General features: G+C 35.0%; 1 protein-coding gene across 9 annotated transcripts in view; it reads left to right on the top strand.

Moving 5' to 3' along the window:
• Positions 1-21243, top strand: part of PAM (peptidylglycine alpha-amidating monooxygenase) — a 119084-nt gene that overhangs the window by 58566 nt on the left and 39275 nt on the right. For all 9 annotated transcript variants that reach the window (XM_059873330.1, XM_059873329.1, XM_059873328.1 and 6 more), the window contains 5 exons: positions 422-479; positions 6190-6277; positions 12671-12756; positions 14421-14504; positions 20902-20950. In XM_059873330.1, coding sequence (XP_059729313.1) covers positions 422-479; positions 6190-6277; positions 12671-12756; positions 14421-14504; positions 20902-20950 — 365 coding nt within the window. The remainder of the gene's footprint in view (positions 1-421; positions 480-6189; positions 6278-12670; positions 12757-14420; positions 14505-20901; positions 20951-21243) is intronic.

Here is a 21243-nt window from a genome sequence, read left to right as displayed (position 1 = left end):
ATTTTGAGTTCATGGGTGTAGTGAAATTCCAGCAGATGATACATTTCTTCTCCTAAACAGCCTTAGAAGTTGGAAAAAAACACCTATGAAAAAAGAGGTTTAAAATAGTTGCTAGTGTACCTACCAACTTAATAGCTACTTTGATAACCTTATAGACTGATCTCTGTTCATGTAAATAAATTGTGGCAATGAATTTATTTCTTAGAATAGTAAATCAGATAACATACTCATATTTGCCCAAGTATCTTAGTAAAGTACATGATATTATTTTTCTAGATGGTCCTATTATATATCCTCATTTGTTCACTATTCCCACATTCATTTTCAAAAAGTGTAGGGAATTTTGATGCTTTGTTTCTATTCTTTAAATTCTAAATTCTTCCAATTTAAAGGTAATTTCTGTTCTCTTTTCTTTTAACAGTCTGATACCTACCTCTGCATGTCAGTACCCCTGCCAGTGGATGATGAAGCCTATGTAGGTGAGTATTGGTTAACTGAAAGAACTTAAGTAAGCCATTTGGAAGAACCTCAACATTTCCTTTTTTTCTTTGACTCATTTTAGCTTAATCTTTGAATGTCAGAGTTTCTAAAATGCATTTGTCATGTTCAATCAGGAAACAAACTAGAGGGAGTTACTTAGAGTCAAGATAAAACTGTATCTGAGGAGATTCATGAGTAATAGTGGTTAAGGAGCTGCATGGATGCCTCTGGCAGTCAGGACCAAACAGTCCATTTGCAAAGTATTGGCTTTCTGTCTCTGGCCAAGTACTTAATTCTGCACTGCTGAGCAGACTGTTTATTTACCTCCTGGTACAGGTTGTAAATACTATGTACTTAGAACAGTCAGTGTTGGCTGTAGAAAGATTTTACTTGGAGGAGAAACTGAACCCTGTCTTTCTTTTTTTTTTCTTTTTTTTTAATGGCATGACATGAATAAGATGGCTGACAAGTAGAAGGAAATATTGTAATGTGTTACAAATGCTGTCATCATATAAATCAGCAGAAGAACACCATCTGTTCAGAAAATCTTTGTGGTAGTTAAAATTTTATTGTGCTTTGCCATGAACATACAGTCGTTCAGACAGAGAGAAGGCTTATTGGTTTGGCTGAAGATAGTTTTGCTTTCAGAACATGCTATAAGCTGTTCAAAAGGAAACAATATTTTTCTTTCTTTACACTTTTGTTGCATTTTAGGATATCTGTGCTTAATAAAAGCATGGTGGGAATCCCATGTAGTTTTTGATGTTGAGTATTATGAGATTGTTGATTGTTGTTCCATATGGATTTTCTTGTGGAAATCCCTCAGAAGATAGAATATGTTTTTTTTATTTTCATGTTGTATTACAGTAACTAAGAAAAATGATTAAATTTTTTCCAGTGCTTTCTCTATATATCTGTTTTCTAAAGAGGTGAGAATCTGACTTCACATTTTGTTTGTATGACCCCAGAAGGAAAAATGAGCATAGAAGGGAGTGAGTGTTCACTCTTGAATAAATTATGCTTGCTGTGCTGTGTGCAATAGACTCTTCTGCTTTTGTTGATTCATAGAAAGGCAATACTACTAACTTCCTCCTTAAGCAGCTTTTATTTAGTGTGTCACTGAGTTGAAAAAATCCATAGTTTAATTCATTGTTAGGTTGCTGCCCATCTAGTTCTGCTGCTTGTGTTAAAGGAACATAAACTTCTTTTGATGCTTAAAAGGACCTACTGAAAGAATTTGCTTTAAAGTTATGCAAAGTTTCAGTGCAAATCATGCAATTCAACCCATTTTATTTTTTTTTTTGCAGACCTACAATTTTATATATTCTTCACCTGATTTTTACAGGATTTGGTCACCTTTCCAGTGATCACTGAGTACCCTCATTGCAAAGCAGAATGAGGTCTCTGGACAGAGAAACCATTCTGGTTGTCTTGTAGAGCTTTGAAGAGTAAGAGGAACTTGATGAGCAATCTGTAAAAAACCCAGCTTGTTGTGTGAACTTAAAGTATTCCCACAATAGCATTCCTTACAAACATACATATATTGGAATACACACACACACACACACGCACATACATACACACATACATACATACACACACACATATACATACATACATACACACACACACACACATATATATATATATGATTTTTGTTGTATGCTTTAAAATTAGAAGAAAATTTTTGGTTTTTCACTCTTTTGTCACTTCCACGTATGGTGGAAATCAATAGACATATGGTTAGTCTGAAATATGTGATCATTCCATTTTGCTTCACTGGAAGTTGTTCCTCATGGAAAAGGCTCAGATTGGCATCTTCATAGTCCATGGAAGTTACATGATGATTAGAAAGAGTAGACTCAATCATATCAAGCTGTAGAGAGTAGAAAGAATGTGGAATGACCTACCTTATAAAATAGCTATGTAGAAAACTATTAACTTGCATACATGTGTTTTGTGTTGCTTAAATAAACACAGAAGACTGGCACACAGAGAATGATTCATCTTTTTGAAAGGATAGAGTCTATATTTTTTATGGTTTAAGTTAGATCTACCTTCATTGTATTGCCAATAAATGGTGTAATGGGCTTTCCTTAAAACATACTGTTTTACTTTGTGACAAAAACAATGGAAAACAAGCGTATGAGCTGTCGCTGGGTTGCTGTGTAGTGATGTTGAGAAGACTGTGTGTTGTGTAGGGCTTCAGCATGAGGATGTGTGAATACACATAACTGAAAAAATAAACTGGATTCCTAAGACATTTTGATGGTAATGCTCCATATTCTGCCTTCAGTTCAATTTATTTGCTAAGAAAATACCTTGTGCTTTGTTTCCTTTTATGGTTTAAAGAGACATTTTTATGACCAATTGTCTTTACAGTTTCATCAAGACTTGCTAATTCATTTCTTTTTTTAACATCGCCTTCCTATTTTTACTCTTGTTTTTCCCTTCCTTCAAGACATTTTGGAAGAGAAGGATCTATAATGGAACCTGCAGCAAGATATTTTTGTTGCATATTGGTGTAATATAAGAGCCTTGGCAGAGAAATCTTCTTTTTTAGTGTTTTATGTGGGCAGTACTATGTTCGTTATTAAGTAGAAAAATTTTTTGTAACATTTTTTTCAGTATTTTTATTAAATTTGTATATAAGGACTTTGAATTCAGACTTCAACTTTGCTATTTCCCTAAAGGAAACCAGTAAACATTCATGCTTGCACAGGACAGTGGGTATAACTTAGTACTTCAAAACTGGAGGCACGCTATACCACAATTCACAAACTTGTTCAGAGTCAGTTCTCAGACATTTTCAGAGGAAGGAATCGATCACACTTAATTAATGAAATGTTGCCAGCTGGAAGGAGAATTAGAGCAGGTTTTGCCCTATGGATCTTTTTTTTTTGGTTCTTTATGGGTTCTTTAGTGGAGGATCAGACTGTCAAGGCTGAGATTTCTGTTTGAACCAGTTGTTTCTCTGTCCCAAATGACTGTAAATACTGACAAATTTGATTAAGGAGAATATTTTTTGTGTGGTTTGTTGGTGTACATTTAGGTTTATGTTAGGAATGTACCATTTGCTCCTGGAAAGTGACATGGCTGTGAGATAAACATGCTGTTATTAGCGAGTGAGATTAATATGTGATTTTCCAAGTAAGTATTATTCCAGTTTTATTTTTAAAACATATCATTGTGGTTTTCTTCTTCCACATCCTGTTTGATTAATGTTTATTAATAAATAGCTAAACCAGAAACTCAGGTGAATCTTTAATGGTGCAGGCATTGGTAAAAATTAGTTTTTCATTACGAAACTGTAGAGAGAGCTAAATGCTCTACAGACACTCTACAGACACTCAAAAAAATTTAGTCTGACCTCTCAGCCAAAATACATGACTGTCACCTTCACCTACTTATATTAATTTACATGGGTGACCAGTAAATAAATGTCTTTTTCTTACTGACTTATGATAGGTCCCTGTCAGATTGTGCTGTAGAAATGAAATTGAGCCTTCTACATTCAGAAACATTGAAGTAATTAGATGGTGTATTACTTTTCATCCATAAAGGACTCTGAGAAGCTCTAGGTTTGTTACTCTGTTATGGGAACCATATACAAAAGCTGTCTTAAGCTCATAGACTTACTGTGAGGTTTTTCAATGCTTCATTAAGCAATGATGAAGTGTATCAGTTAAAATAGTGTAAGCCAGAAATCTGATTTTGCTTTGTTAGCTCTGGTGCATTGTTTCCTCTTGGTGAGAATAGCATTTAGTCAGGTATTTGTAGTAAGTTTTCTAAAAGTGCTTGAAGGTCCTGTCCATGCTCTAAGACATCATTGTAATAGGTGCTATGTGGAGCGAATAAAAGACTTCCTGAAACACTCATTAGAATAAATACTTGCAATAGGAGAGTGGCAGAAAAATAAAAAGAAGCAGAGACAGTATTAAGCAGCAGGAGAGGTGGTGACCTTAGCAGCTAGAAGGCCTAACCTTCAATTTTACCTTTATTGAAGGCTGCCTTTATAAGTGGTACTTACAGCACATTTTTTACAGGTATTAATTTTGACAATAAAGTAAATGAAATTTCACATGTGTGACCTGCTTATAAACCCCTTCAGAAATTTAATCTCTCGATTGATAACAGCAGCTTCAAACACCCAAAACAGCTGAAAAGTAAGGTAGGAATTCCACAGAATGGCACTGCCTCTGCCATGCAAGCATAAACCATAATGTCACTACTAATCGTTACTGATAAAAACATCAAAACAAGAATAGTCTCCATAAAACAGATTATGTTTTTATCTATGAAACAAGAAGAATTTGCTTTTAGAAAAATAAAGATGTTGGGTTGTCTCTGGACTTTCTTCATGCTGGCAACTTTAGTAGTTCTTAATTCATATATATCACTCAAAGTTCCTTCTCAGGGTGTATGGGTACATCTCTTATTTCCCAAACCACGCCCTCAGCTGTGGCACGCTCGTTTCTTTACAGTCTGACCTCCTATCTTCAAGCTTAAACTTTACTTACATGCTTTAACTGTTGACTGGTTTTCCCTACTTTCCCAGACAGAGCTCAGCTCCTGAAATTGGGTTAGAAGCTATTGATATTTTTTCCTCTGTGAAATTGGGATGATAACCCACATCATCATTCATTTCAGGAACTCTGCCACAGCTCCGTGTTAAAATACTGATTTCTGAGTGCAGATAGTGCCATAAACCTCAGGTTTGCAGCTTCACCACCTTCCCTGTTAATAGCTAAAAGACAATTAATTGGAGAGTTCTCACTGTCTGTGTACATGTAGGGGCTGGAGTAATTTGTCTTCAAACTTTCTGCTGAACTCCAAGATTAAAAACCATTGTGTTCTCTGCAACAGCATATTTTTTCTGTACTAATAAAAGAATGTAAAATGCTTTTAGAAAAGCCATCATTACACATTCATGGTCAATATTACTCCCATGATGTGGATAAAATTTTTACTTTGCTAAACAGGATCACAAGTACTTGAGAAACCAAGCCAGTGTTTTTTCTACGGCATAGGTTAAAGAACAGACATTTAAGAGGTGAACTTTCACATCTAAGTTTCTAATAATGAGAAATATTTCGTCAGTGAGATTATACTGACTTTAAACAAATCTTGGTTTTCATTCCAAAGGATTTGATGTATTAGTGAGACTCAGTCCCTTCTTGGAACTGTTGTCCCAAGAAAAATGTGGGAAAAATGTAAGCCAGGTAGAATACTGGAAGAAGATATTACTAATACATAAGATTTAGTTGCTCTTACTGTAACTTACTACTTGTTTGTTTTTTTTATGAAGTACGAAAGGATTAGAAGAGTATTATTAAGTCACAAGTGCAGATTTCAAAGGTAGATAGCGATTAGACTGGTGACAGTAAAATTTTATGGTTTGGGATACAGTGAAATATTAACTTAGTATCATATTTACTTTCTGTGGGAAATACAGTGGTTTTCATTAGGAACTTAGTTTCTTTTTCTTAATAAATAAATGAGGTACATACAGTGTTTTAGCTTAGAAGGAAGGCTGTTGAATGAAAATTTAAGGAATGTGTGTAAGTGGAATGCAGAAGGCAAGTAAATGGGTGGGGATGTACTTGTCTTATTTGTAGTATTACAGGGGAAAATGGCACAAGATTATCTTGGTTATGTAACTTATGGTGAGGTTAGACAGCTTACTTGTTTTGCCATATTTTTTTTCAGTTGACTTTAAGCCTCATGCCAGCATGGACACAGTCCATCACATGTTACTCTTCGGATGTAATGAACCTTCCTCTACTGAAAATTACTGGTAAGAGCTGCATCTTGCTTTTGTTATTAACCAATTCTTTTTCAGTTTTAATTGCTTAAACCTCTTCCAGTGTCAGATTCTCTTGGGAAAGCAGGAAAATTTGAAATGAAGAAGAAATGAATAACAATCTAGTCTTTCCACATTAAAAGTGGGTTTTTTTTGTTAACTAACTCCTCCATATTCTTCATGACTAATTGACTGTCTTCAAGGAGGAGGCAGAGGCTATAGTAAAGACATAGTCATTGAATACCAAGAAATCTAATCTTCAAACTATAGTTGTCTGCTCTTCTCTGTATGAAGTCATGTAGCAGATTGTTCAGAATGAAACCGAGTGAAGGATAAACTGAAGAAGATTATCAAGTGATTTGGTAGTTGATTTGCACTTCGAAATGCCTAAGCAGTGAGAGCAGAGGGAAGAACCCAATGCCAGTAAATAGGTGTGTGGAGGCAATGTGAAGAGAACATGAAGGTGGGTGGAAATTAATCATCTATCCAGTAATTTTGCAAAATTTCTGTAGGTTTTCATGAGAGAGCTGATGGGGATTTTTGCTGATGCTGCAAAAGTTGTATGAATTATTCTGAACTGTAGAACAATTTTAATATAGGTATTCTGATAGAGTTGTGTAATCATAATATATCTTCTAAGTATTTACCAGAAAGGTAACTAGACCTGGAATTTAGAACTAACATTATAGTATAATATAATTTCAGGAAAAATACACAAAACATTTTGATTGCCTGTTTTGGGGAGATGATTTGATTAGTATTTTAAACATACACAATACAATTTTCCTCAAAAGTCTTATCCCCGTTTACTTAACAACCAGTAGTTCTAATATTGAAAATATAATCTTACATAGTTGTGCAAGAAAACTAGATGCTTAAGAAGTTCAGACCAAGGTAAAACTGAAAGCATAGAATTTCTCTTAATTTCTTTTCCTTGCAGAAAATTCTTGAAATTTCTTTCCCCACAGCTTTTCTGTGCTCTTTTTTTATTTTATCTCAAATTATAGAATATTCTTGAATACTTTAATGTGAACAATATGCCAACATAAAACTTTTCCATTCTGGCCTTTTAAAAACAGGTAAGTATCCTATTTAAAACTGTGTAGATTGTACTTGGACCTAGTGCTGTTTTCATATTTCTGGAAGTAGTTTTAATAGAGCCTTGGAATAATTTCTACATTGTAGAATTATGTTGTTACAGGTTGATCAGGAGCTTGTGTTGAGATGAAGTTTTGAGACAATGCCTTATTCACAACTAACTGATGTTCTGAGGTTGTAGGAGAGGTGGATCCAAAGCCAAAACACAAAGTTTTTCAAAACTGAATCAGACTGAAATCCCTGTTTTAAGTCTAGAGTTCAGGTAGTTTGAGCTCCCTGGTTGTGCTTTCACTCTCGTAGCAGAGGACTCACCAACGACAGCCTTTGCAGAGTGGCAGCTAATGTTGTTTTTGTTCTTGATTGACTTACCTGTCAGATGACAAGATACTTATTTAGTTAGGATGGATTGAGCTTTGCTGGACATCAGGTTCCTACCAAGCTGCTCTATCCCTCCACTCCTCAGGATGGGGAAAAAAGTCATGATTCAAAGTACAGACAGTTTAATAAAGCAAAAGCAAATGTTGTGCAGAAGTGGAGGAAAACAAAATATTTTATTCTCTTCTTTTCATCACCAAGCCACTTCCAAGCACAAGTAATGGTTGCTCTGAAAGACAAATATCATATATTACAAACGTGTGTGTGTGTGTGTGTCCCCACCCTTCTTTTGTTCCTATTACCTTATGATTGTTGGGTGGATATAATATGGTATGGAACATTTATTTGGTCAGTTTGGGTCACCCTGCCTGGCTGTTACCTCTCCTAAGATCTTTCCCAAGCACTGATGTGTTATCAACACCTTTCTAGCTACTCATTAGAATCCCAGCACCATGAGAGTTGCTGTGGGGAAAATTAACTCCATCTGAGCCAGACTGAATATGTCAGTGTTGTGTTTAAATCTGCTGTTTTCAATTTTTCATATGCAGGTTTTGATTAGGTCTTTCTGGTTTTTTTAGGTGTATTTTCTGAGGTTTTGTGTTTGCTTTGTGTTTTCAAAATGAAAGCTCTTCATTCACTCTCTCATCATTTCACACCCCTGTTTTTGCAGCTTTTTATATTGCTCTACCCGCAGTTATTTGCAAGGCTAGAAAGATGATCTTGTGTTTTCTACATAAAATAGACTAGAGGACTAAAGAGTGCTAGAAACTTCTAACCTAATTTTGTTAAAGTAATTCTGGTGACTGTGTGTTAGGAGTCTTCATTGTTGTTTATTTTGTGTGTTTATTTGCTGTTCCTTTAGTTACCTGAAGGCTAGCAAATGATGACTTCTCTTGCTCTTCCATCTAGTAGGGAGGGAACAGTTGTTTGAGCAGACCGCAGTAAGACTTGCTTAGCAGGGTTCCTCTCCTTACTTTTACATGCTCAACATTTTTACAGGGCCAGCTTTGATTCAATTAGGCATGCCACATAGATTCTTTTCTTCTAGTTTCTTTTTCAAGTCAAAATTTTCTCTACCATAATGATGTGGATTAGTTGTATTATGGAAAAATAGACTGTTAGGAGCACTAAGAATGGAAGGTCAAAATTAGTTTTCCTGAGATGTGAAGTTTCTTTCAGGCCAGTTTTGAGTGGGGAGGAATGAGAAGCATCCAGATGACTCCGTTGGAATTAGCTACCCTTTGACCATAGCAGTACTAGGTCAAAATCTGTGATGCCCATCTGGCCTCCTGCCTTTTCTGGTGATTTGACACTATTCTTGCAAATGTCCATGGCCTTCCGAAAGGCTTTCAAGTTTTATGGAACCTGTGCTGGTTTCAACATTCACTGCAGTGTGGTAGAATCTTTATCTGAACAAATGCTAAAGGTTGCTCTCCCTTCTTGAAATACAGAGGCCTTTCCACAAGAAAAAAAAAATCATTTCCCAGGGCTCATTGCCTCAGGTGTTGCCCAGTGCATTAAAAAAAACTGCATACCTGCTTCTATTCCTTGATCGTAATTGATCTAAAAACAGTTCAGCCACAACGACAAGTTTTGCCTGAGCTGACAAACTGTGTTGAAATTGATGTAACATGCCTGAACTGATTGATAAAAGTTCAGATTCTCTGTAGATAATCAGGAATACACTTGAATGCTTTAAAAGAAAATGTTGAATTATTCAGAACTTGTGAGTCTCCTGGCAAGACAAGTCTTGCGCTGCATCAAACCTAACACTGAAATAATCTCTTGTGAATTATCTGATTCATAGATAAAGCCATTATTTTGAGATCAGGCAGGGCAACTTTAAATACTTATCTTATGTAAACAAATGTATAAGTGCAGGTCATAGATGGCCACCTGGTGATTCCTCTATCAGATAGTTGTTTCGGTTGGCAGGAAATAATGGGTTTAAATGTCTTTGGCATCAATAGTTCAGCAGAGGTTGCAAAAGATGTCATGACTAGAAGGACTTTTATTTCACTGCATGAGAGAGAGTGGGGACAGTAGCAGGAATTGTGTTTTTAGGTGTAGTTTCTTACCATTGCCATTGCCCCAGAATGTTCTGCAACATTCAAGAGCTAAAAATGATTATTTGTCTTAATCAATCACCTCAATTACCTTTTTTTTAAAGTATTGATTAGTATTCAGGAGTGCAGTGTAATAGAGAAAGAAATAAAAGAAGTTATTTGTTACCATAACCAATGCAAATTTGCTGAAGGGATAGCCAAACACTGATCTTGCTGTCATAGTGAAATATTTTACTTTCAGTCTACGTAATCAGTCAAAACCTCAGTGTCATTAACAAAAACAGCTCTTGAGCTTGCCCAAGACTGAGGAGAATGCCTTTGGGAAGCCCAGGAGAGTTTGCAAAAACCACAAAGATCCAAGAAACAGTCAGTAAGCTCTCTTCTACCCCACTCAATTGCAAATTTTAAGTCAAAATGAGTTTTTAGCACAATAGTGTATAATATGCAGCTATAGTCCATTTTTAAAGAATTCAGTGTCACTCATTTGGTTTTGAGTCTCATTTTTTGTATGCAAAGCTGCTATGAATTTCAGTGATTTTTTTGTTAGATAAATTTATACTTTTTACTAGCTCCCTGCTTTTCAATCTGTGTATTTTATTACCTCTTCTTTGCAATCTCCTCTAGGTTTGTTTTTTCTGAAAACTTAACGTTTCAAGATCATCATTGATGGCAAAATGAGATGGTTAACTATTTTTTAAATGAAATGAAAGACCAGGGTCTGTAGTTCATCTTTGTTCCCTGCAGTCTTCCCCCTTCATTCTGCTAGTTTCTTGGAAGAAAGTTTGAAGCAGCCTGCACAGGGCTTTTTCCTAATTAATGTGTTCTTAGAAATACTGTCGTATGAATTAAAGGCAGTTGTGCCCTAAGTGTGGTGGTAAAGCTGTGACTGTGCTTGTAGTTCCTTCTGGCATTCCTCCTAAACAATCTCTTCAACACATTCCCAGGTTGTACAGCTCAATACTAGGTTAGATCCATGAAGTCTTATGAGTTTTTTGTATAGTAGCAGTGGGAAGCTGCATAATTTTCAGTTGCAGCTGAATCCATCAAAACATTTCACTTATCTTGAAGTAAGTTTTGATTGTCCTTTGGTATGTGGGCATGTTTGAAGGGGAAGGTGACCAAACAGTTATGAAGGTCTAGAAATATGTGTTGTGAGTATAACTACTAAAAAAGTAGTGGTGTGTTCCCCTTTCTCTTGAGACTCTCGGGATTATGTCAGAGCTTTCAGTCAGAATTAAATACAGTAGCTAGGCCACAATAAAGCTCACTGGGATGAAAGGAAGGGATATCCTGCTGATGTGGTTTGATACGCATGTCAGAAGAGCTGGTTATCTCTTAGAGATACCTGGAAAGCATTATCATCATTTGCACATATGGCTTAGCCATTCTCAGCAGAAACAGGATTTAGCTGCATCTGCTAGATGTCCTGGTCTTTTTTGTGTTTATACTCTTCCTCACACTGTGTGGCACTCTTTTTTTCCCCCACAATTTCAGGTGACTGAAACCATGTCTTACATATGCAAATGTTTTCCCAAGTATTTTACAGGCAGTGATAAACAGAGCAGAGCCTGTACAAATGGTTTAGAATGAAATATTGCCATAGACGCCAACCTTTGTTGCATCTGGCTTGAGTCTGTTGATGTAGTCTGAATAGTTTCAGGGTGAAGCTTTCTAAAAGCCATACCTGTGTATGCTGCACACCTTCTACACTCCGTGCTCAGGGCCATGGATGCTTTGCCGTTGGAAAAAGATACAAATACACCCCGTAAATAAACCTTTTCCCTAATTCAGGATAAAGAGGGAGAGGTGTATTCTGGATGGGTGTTCAGAAAGCTCCTTAGGGTCCCTTGTTTGATTATCCGTGTGTATCATCATGCAGCCGACCCCCACATGTAGCAATTAGTGCCTTCTAGGATGTGGTCCAGGTACACTGTGCTGTCTGTACGACTGTGTCTGTCCATTGAGACTTGGTGGTGTCTCTGCCTCAGGCTTACCAGTTCTTGCAGATTTAAGGTATCTAGAATTTTCCAGTCTTTGGGAGTCCTTCATTCTTCATCCTCCGTGTCACCTGCAGGGTGCTAGCTGCAGAGGCTAGGGACAACTCAAGCTCTCTGTTACTGTAAATATTTGTGACCAGTTTGTGGCCTGTTAACTTGGCAAACCCTTCTTTTTTCTTTTTGTTTTCCCTTGGGTTTTTGGTTGGCATTTTTTTGGTGCTTGTTTGTTTGGGATTTTTTTGGTGACTGTTTCTTCTGTGTGTGTGTGTATATGTGTGATTTTTGTGTTTTGAATACCAAGAAATGGTGCAGTGGAATAAGAATTAACTTAAAACAATGAGCTTGCATTAAGGACAGGGCATGAGAGCCTTCAATCTTTGGGTTCATATACAGCTTTCCGTCACTTTTTCTGACAATGATTTTAAAATTAATTTTAAATTACCAGTTTGGTGGGGGTTTTTTCTGCTTTGTGCATGAGTCATATTCCTCTGTGTGAATGTGGCAGCCATCGTCATTTTGCATCACTTGAGTTAATAATGCTAGAAATTTTCATACCGTTCTTCACCATAAAACATTCCTTCATTTTTTCCATCAATGATTAATAGGCCAACAGGGCCCATCAGAACTGTCTAACACTGCCTTAATGCGCAGGGAGGGAAATAAAAGAAATTGGAACATATACCAATATCCATGAAAGCAATCTGCATTAAAATAACTGTGTTTAATTAGCACTCATTAAAAAAAAATCTTCATAGATCTTAAAATTAGTGATTTTGCATGTAACTCACCTGATGTTTTCTGTCTTCAGAACTTTAAAAGTTATATTACCTTTTCTTTCCTCATGTTTTTAGGGACTGTGATGAAGGAACATGCAAAGATAAATCTAACATTTTGTATGCTTGGGCAAGAAATGCTCCACCCACCAGGCTGCCCAAAGGTATTGGCCCTTTAATGTGGAGTTCTTGTGTGCAGGGGCAGGGGAAAAAGGAGGACATGGAAGTAAGAACCTGGCATATCTAAGAACATCCTGTAATATTTTTATTATGTCTAATTGATAGAAACTGTATAAATATCAACCTAATTAACTATGAAATGTATTATGCTAGCTAATATATGTGGGTTTTTGCTTGTTCTGTTTGCTATACCACTATGAGTTTCTATAGGGGTTTTATAGGGACAAAAATGACAGATATAATTATCATAACATACTGATTATTTTTATATAGCATTAGTCTTGAATTTCCTACTATATGTTACTAGAAGGTTACCGTTTACATATCTTTCAGTAGCACACAAACTACATTAAAATATTTTTGTTTGTTTGGGAAAGCACAAATTCAGTTGAAATATTGGCTTTTTACTGTTTAAATTTAATGTGTTTTTCATTTTTAATGCTTTGATGCAGTTGAGCAGCATGCTTGTATACCCATTTTCTTGTATAATAGACAACCCTACTGAATTAAATCAAAACATTTTAAGCTACTCGGAGTGGTATGTCTGGAAAATAGGGTGAAGTGCTTCTTTGTAATAACCACTAAGAGTCTTAGAAATATCTACCATCTGTATAGCCTTGATCTGAAAATATCTTGAATTCTAAGTATTTTTTTCTTTCATCATTTACTGCCCATTTTCATAGCCAGGGGCAGTATAATGAAAATGCCTTTTTAAATAAGCCATTTACTCACTTACCAACATGAATGTATTTGATTTGATTATCAGAATGTCAAGTTTAAAAAAAGTTGTTACATGGAGGATTCTGTCAATGTGTTGTACTTAAAATATTATGTAAAAGTTTTACTGTTAAACCCCAGCTGTTGATACTTTTCTTGTTGGAAAGCTGTGCAAAAATACGAGGTTTGTAGGGAGTATTCGTAAAGATTCCTCATTCGTGCACAGAGAGGCTGCAGGCCCATTTATAAGGTGGCTTTGCATTTTACTGTGACCAAATACAAAGAAATTTTTTTTCTGCTTCTTTTGAAAAATGTTCATTGTAGAATTGGTTTAGAGAAATCCCTTTTCATGATGGTGATAATTTGCAATTTCATTTTTTCAGATTATTTCAAGCTTCTCTATTGTATTTTGTGCCTGTACTTGCTTCTCTCATCAAGTAATATATGTGCATAATTTCCTCAAGATTTTTTTCTGCATATAATATTAATTTAAATCTAAAAATATTTTACTGCAGACCTTTTTCTTTTCTCATTCTCAATGTCTTATTAGTAAGTTAGTGTTAATTAGTTTATATCATGCAGAGATTGTATGAGAAATAAAAGGTTCACCAAATCCTCCATGGATAGTAAGACTTCATTTTTATTTTGGATTTTTAAAAAATCTGTATTAATGTTCTTTGAGAGAGTTCTCTGCATAAAGCAGATCCTTATTCATAATCAAGTTATGGTCCTAGCTTCTTAGTCTGTTTGGGATCATGTGCTGGTGGTTTTCCTGGGTTTCAGGACAAAGTTTTCTTCAGTGTTGTTTGAAATTTTCTACCCATTCACTCTTAGCCAGTAAAGTGATTTGTATTTTTTTTTATATTGTCAGTGATGGTGAATCATCTTACATTTTATTTTTTCTGAAAACTTTACATTTTCCTTCTTTTAGGTGTTGGATTCAGAGTTGGAGGAGAAACAGGTAGCAGATACTTTGTTCTCCAGGTACACTATGGAGATGTTAGTGCATTTAGAGGTATGCATTTTGGAAATTTGCTCTGTAAGTTGTATCATCTACATCATCAAAAATATTTACCTGTAGAAAATAATTTTTCTGTTAGTGCCATTTGCAAAGATCAGTGGTCATCTTTGGAGTACAGTTTCTGTATGAACTTGACTTCATAAACTCTATTGTCTCTATAAATATTTGAACTGTGAACACCACTTTTTTCTTCAAAAACTGTGGAGCAAATTAATTAAAGTAATCTAGAAGTAGATTAATAATTTTAAGTTTGGGGAGAAACTTGGGGTTTCCATGTATAATTCAGTGTTTTGTTTAATGAAGTTGAAACAAACAGGTGTGAATACACTTAACCTGTCATTTTACATGAGTAGATTGCTAGTAAATAATATTCACAAGCCAATCAGTCGCAGTATTTCTGCTTGGGAAAAATGTAACTTGTGGAGACAGTGTCTTTTTTTTGTTTGTCTGTTTGTCTTGGCTTTTTTAATTCTCATTTTTTTAAGTTGAAATGCTCATTTCAAGCATAGCAATATGGTTGTTCTTGTCATTGAGTGTTTCACAGAATCACATAATGGTTGAGATTGAAACAAATCTTCGGACGTCATCTGACCCATGCCCTCCCTGCTCAAGCAGGCCACCTACAGCCTCTTGTCCAGGCCTGTGTCGGGTACATTCAGGGGTAGAAGCACCCCAGGGCAACCTCTGCCAGTGCTTAGTCACCCATACAGTGAAAAAGTTTCCTTGTGTTCAGCCGGAGCCCCCTGTGTTTCAGTGTGTGCCCATCACCTCTAGTCTTGTCGCTGAGCACTGCAAAGAGTCTGGCTCCCTCTTCTTTGCACCATCCCTTCAGATCCATCTCTCTCTGAACAGGCTCTCTCAGCCTTTCCTCAAAGGAGAGATGCTTCAATTCCTTCATAATCTTTGTGGCCCTTTGCTGGACAGAATTAATTTAATACCTGGTTAATGAAATGAAGAATATTCTTTTTAGAAGAGTTGAACATGAGAGTTGATGATTTTATCTACAGCATTTTTCCCTCCAAAACTGATAGGAAGTAAAATTGGGTGCTAATACATAAATAACTACTACATAAAATCAAATATTTTATATTTGTAATTGCTTGTAAGTCAGAATAGTAAACTCTGAACAGCGCTTCAGAATCCTTGATGTACTACTGAAAGCATAACAAGTTAACTGAGCATGTTTCATCATTTATCATCTGTTCTGAATTGCAACAACTGCATGGGCTTACATAGGATCTTCAGTGACTGTATTCTTGTGCTTTGACTCTATTCTTATGCCTGTCATTATCAACAGACATCTAATTACAAGAAAAATCCCTTTAAGTTATTCCTGAAATTAAAAACACTTGTGAAACTAGTTGAAAATTATGCATTGAATATCTTTGAACACTACTATGAAGGTTTAGGACATTTTATAAGATTAGAATAATTCTGCTTTCCATCTGTTCTTGCCTATAATCCTGAGCTAAGAATTCATATTTAGATATTCACTTTACTTTCAGATAACAAAATAAAACTTATTGTACCTTGTCTAAAGTAAGCAGATTAAAATTTAGTCTGGAGAAACAAAAATACATTCTACAAAAAAATGTGTGAAGAGCCATCTTAGAAAAATATTGATTACTCTATTTCATTTTCTTTGCTTTTTATATTATAAAAGCAAAAATTATTGTGGAGTTATGCCTCATAGTGGAAACAAGTAAACAAGTAAAAAATTGTCAGAAATTTGTCTGCCTTTTTATATAGTCACAAGGGTTTTGAGTTCAGATTCAAATTGAAGTAAATCTAGCCGTCTTTAGGTCTGTAAAGGGACCTAGTCAGCTTTGAACTTGGGCTGTAGGGTTATGCAGTGCTGTTGTAATCCTGGTCTTATTTTATTATTCTATGTAAGCACCTTTGAATCTGAATTTTAAAAAATACTGTATTTTTCTAATGTCTAGAATGTTGGGGTTTTTTCCCCGTCCCTTTTATAATAAAGATAAATGTTGTTTCTAATCTGCCATATTATTATCTTAGTCCTTTTCAGCACATGTAAGAAAATAATTGTTATCACCAAGAATGAAAGTGTTTAGAAATTATCAATGATAAGGTCTTTTAGCTATTCTGAAATAGAAGTTTTTCACATTCTGTTGTTTTGTGTGTATCTGTTGCATTGTTTGCAGCAATTTATAATTCTTTGTCAATATGTTTGGAGTAAATTTATGAGGGAGTCTTTAATCTTTGTTCAGCTTTTGCTTTTTTTCATTCCCATTCTTGTTCTCTCTCTTTTTTGCACAATAAACAATGCATTCTTGCATTCTCAGCTTATTTTAACCCCCAGCTTTTCACTGAGAGTAGATTTATGTCTCCCTGCTCTCACGCTCTGCAAGAATTACCCACATTGCATATAATAACATATTATTTCTCAGTGGGGTGCAGGGTTCTTGGTGTTGTCTTAAGGTTTGGTTTTTTCGGTTTGGGGAGAGCAATTATTTTTGACCACCAAGCTAGTAGATGTCTTAAAAAGATCTGTTTCCTCATAAGAATGTGAGTTGTATATTGTCATTTGAACATTACTCTGAACATTAGATTTGGTGTGCTTTTCTTTGACATTCTCTTGAATATGCCAGCATCTTGAATAAAATTACTTTTTCATACTCACACAGATTCATGGCTATGATATATTTTTATATCCTTTTAGCAAATCAGTCATCTGTGACCTTTATGAGGTCTTCATCTGTTAAAAAATTTATATTGAACAAGGATCAACAATTGTCTCCTTTCTGTTTGGAAAGCAAGTTGTGAAAATGTCACTGGGGAGTCTGTGTTTGCATTTTGTTTTTCACAAATTGAGTAAAGGTACAGTTTCATTCCATATTTTATACTAGACTTTTAAAAATAAATTTTACTGAATTGATGCTGAATGAGTGAACAGATTGGCAATTACAAGCACCTTGACTTGCATTAAAAAAACAAATTAAGGTAGTTTTATGTATCCAATATTAGATAACAATATTAAATGCCGTACTATTTGTCTCATTCTTTTCTCGTACCTCAAGTTCATTTCTTGTGCTGCATTTCTTTACTCAATAATTATAACTTGTACAAAGTTACTTCCCCATGGGCATTAGCTTTGGAATTGCCTTGCTCAGGGGTTGTGCTCACCTTTGAGGCCACTTCTTACCTTTAATGAAGCAAAGCCAATTCTGAGACAGTATATGGAGATTCTGGTGCAAATCAAGGGCTGACTTTGAAATAACAAGGGGTTTGGACCTTCATAAAAAGTGCCACTCTTGCAGTGGGAGCTTGTAAGTATTCTAGTCACCATGAATGAGTGCTATACTCATGCATGGTGACTAGAATGAGTATAGCACCATGAAATACTAGAAACAGAGCAGTGAAGAAGCTGAATAAATAGTTTGATCACAGTGCTCAGTAATTTATAATCCCCATACTCAGAGTGCAAAGAAGGTAGGTTTTGAAGACTGTTTGTTTTTATGAGTAAAAAACCCATAAAATTTTAAGTATCTAGGAAGTCCTAGAAGTCTCAGTGTCTGTGGCAGATTATCATGCATGTAATTGAAGAGTTCAGGACTGTAGATCTGGATAGACAGATTAGCAGAAAGCCTGTCAGGCTTGTTTCAAAAGTCTTAGCAAAATCAGCTTACAGAAGAAGAGTGTTTCTCTTTAGCATAATTTGCCTTCACATCAGGTGTGAGTATTCAATTTGAAAAACTGTTGAGTTTTTCTAGTATTTGAGGTATTTCTCCTAGAAAACATTTAAACATTTATTGGCAGGTAAACTTCAAATGATCGTTGCAATGTTGTCATGCCCAATTTTTAAAAATTGTATCCTTAAAATCTGAAGCCAGTGTAACATGCACCGTTGGCTTTGTTTGGTATGGGTAAATAAAGGCAGGAAATATTTAATATGATTGTGTTATACTTGCACAGAACACAAAAGGCAGAGCACAACTTGTCAGCATTATTTGGTGAAGTGTTCAAAGCTTTGAGTCTTTCAAAGAGGTGAACTGAAGGAAGAAGAAGGAGGGAAACATCAGTTCCAGCATCCCTCTGTAGTTGTTAGAAAAACATTTAGTTCAGTTATGGCTAAATATAAGTACAAACAGAATTATAAAGCACTGTAGGAATTCCTGAAGGGTTTAGACTAATGTATCCATCCATTATTTCATTCTTAACACAGCACTGCAGATCAGATACTTCACAAATGAACTTGAAGTTCATTTGTGCTTCTCCTGATGCTGATTTAGATGATTGCCTTAAATATAACAATTCTAATAATTAGTAGCAACTTTCCAACTATCTTCAGTTCATTTTTAAATCGCTCTCTTTAAATGAAAATGCAGTCAGCATTTTTTGCATGTTCTGAAAATTCAAATTGTGTCAAAATACTTTAGTATTACCTAACAGAAATAATATTCGAGGGTTTTTTCCCCCTCCTCCCATGCGCTACTTTTATGACTATGACCTAGTAAGGGCTAAAGTTTTCAAATATGATATGAGTTTGATGGCTTGGGAATAATTTTGCAGCTGTTTTCAAAAGATAGAATGGTGCTGTTTTCAACTAAAATTCCAAAACTGAGAGACACAAAATGACTGTTTGCATTTTAAAATTTTAAATTTTATTGCTTTAAGTAGTAGTGTTCAGAGAGAAAGCAAGCATTGTCCAATTTCCATTGAAATTCATGCAGTGCAGAGTTCTAAAAATATTGAACTTATAAAAATTGAGTTCTGGAGTGTCACCTGTGCTACATAAATAAGAAAAAATTAGTTTAAAGTGAGGAGAGTGGGGCAGAAGAGACTTTACAAAGACCTTTGCAGCAAGCACTAAGGTATTGGGATTGCCTGAGGGAAGAGGATGAACAGTATATATATATATATATATATATATATATATATATATATATATATATATATATATATATATATATATAACTTTTTCTAAAATCATTGAAAAGGAGTTTCATTTCTCTTTCTCTTGAATGTTTTCTTACCATTCCCCTTCTTTTGTCCTAATAACTTAGTCTATTTGGCCCTTTTGGATTCTTGATTTGGTAGTCTTGATTCTTGTAAGCAATCTTGATGAAAGAGCTACTGTTCTTATTTTTCTTTTCTGTGTACAATGAAGACTTAGATTTTTTTGTTGTTATTTGTAAAGATGCAACTGTGGTATAGTGATTCCAGTTTTTAAATCCTAAAGTGTTTATTGGGATGCTCAGACCTGGAGTAACAAAGAATTTATAGAAGCCATGATAGTGAGCATTATGAGAACAAAGTGAAATTGTGTTAGGAGCTATTTCAATTGAATAACGCATACATTAATTTACAGATCTACTTTGTGAACATAGTGAAAACAAATTCTTGTAAATTCTACTATCAGTGATGGTGAAAAGCAAACTGAGTATTAGCCTTTATTAGTGACATGTGGGGTGACTGAAATAGCTAATGTGTGAAAAACTGAACTGACAGTTTCTAAGTCAAGTTGTCTGTCAAGTTTCCATGTGTTGTCCTACTTTGGCTATTATCCTTTTTTCTGTTCAAACGCACTACTTTTTCAGTTTGGCATCTGGCTATTTATGGGAGGAAAAACTCTCAGAAAGAAATTACTGCTTGTTACTATAGATACTCTGATCTCTTTCTTATCTGAAACATATACTGTTGGATAATATCTTTTCAGTATGTTCTGTTTACTTACTTTGGAGTTAGATCCATCTTCTAACTACAGCTATTATTATATGAACATTAGAAAAAGAAACTTGCTTAAAAAGGAGCAAGTTGGCCAGCTATAATTTAGTTACTGTCAAGACGACTGGGTCTTTGAATTAAAATGTCAAACGTATCACCTAATGATTATACAGTGCACTAACAAAAGAATTAGCTATTTTACTCACCTTCTGGGATATCCAATTTTAAGTAGAATTGCTGTCTGTATTGATATATCAGGTTCACCTGCTGACTTTCATTACAAGGATTTCTGGCAGCTGCATTATTAATTTCTAAAATTATTGCTTTTCACAAACCTTTCATTTTTCTAACTTTGATCAAAATATAAATTTATTTGAAACAAAACTTCTATTTTTACTATTGTAAACATGATACCGTTTCATTTCCCAGATGCTAGTTCATAAAGATCTAAATTTTCTAGTACAGTAGTTTTCATCCACCGAAGTTCTTCTTTGTATTAGGATTTCTACAAGTGCAGTACTGAGATGATCAGGTTTGTGCAAATTTCAGTAGTATTTCCACAGTATAATAATTTTACTGCACACAGTAAGATTAAAACTTGTATTGTTTTCTGTTATTTTTTACATAGCAGAAAAATCTTGTTAATATGCAGTAATTTGCAGGGATTCAGTTGCTAATGATGAAACTTTCACAATTTGTACAGATAAACACAAGGATTGCTCTGGTGTAACTTTACATCTGACACATCAAAAGTGAGTATTTTTAAAAATTCTTACCCATTTTTTTATTGGATTAGAAATTGTGGATTCCATTGAAAACATTTGAAATAAAAATAATACATACTTCACAATAGTAAGAATTACGAAGTCGTGTCATCCATTGGCAAAAAATTTCATTTCTGCTAAGAAATTTGACACAGCTGTGCTATGAGTACTGGGTTAATACAGTTTAAGAGCTTCATATTTAGAAATCTGGGATGAGAACAGCAATTATGCAGATGATAGCTTTGTCCTATTTCACATACTTTGCAGAAAATGCTTTAGAA

The sequence above is a fragment of the Haemorhous mexicanus genome, chromosome Z, assembly GCF_027477595.1.
Source record: "Haemorhous mexicanus isolate bHaeMex1 chromosome Z, bHaeMex1.pri, whole genome shotgun sequence".
Lineage (NCBI taxonomy): Eukaryota > Metazoa > Chordata > Aves > Passeriformes > Fringillidae > Haemorhous > Haemorhous mexicanus.
This window is presented reverse-complemented; position numbering and strand designations above follow the sequence as displayed.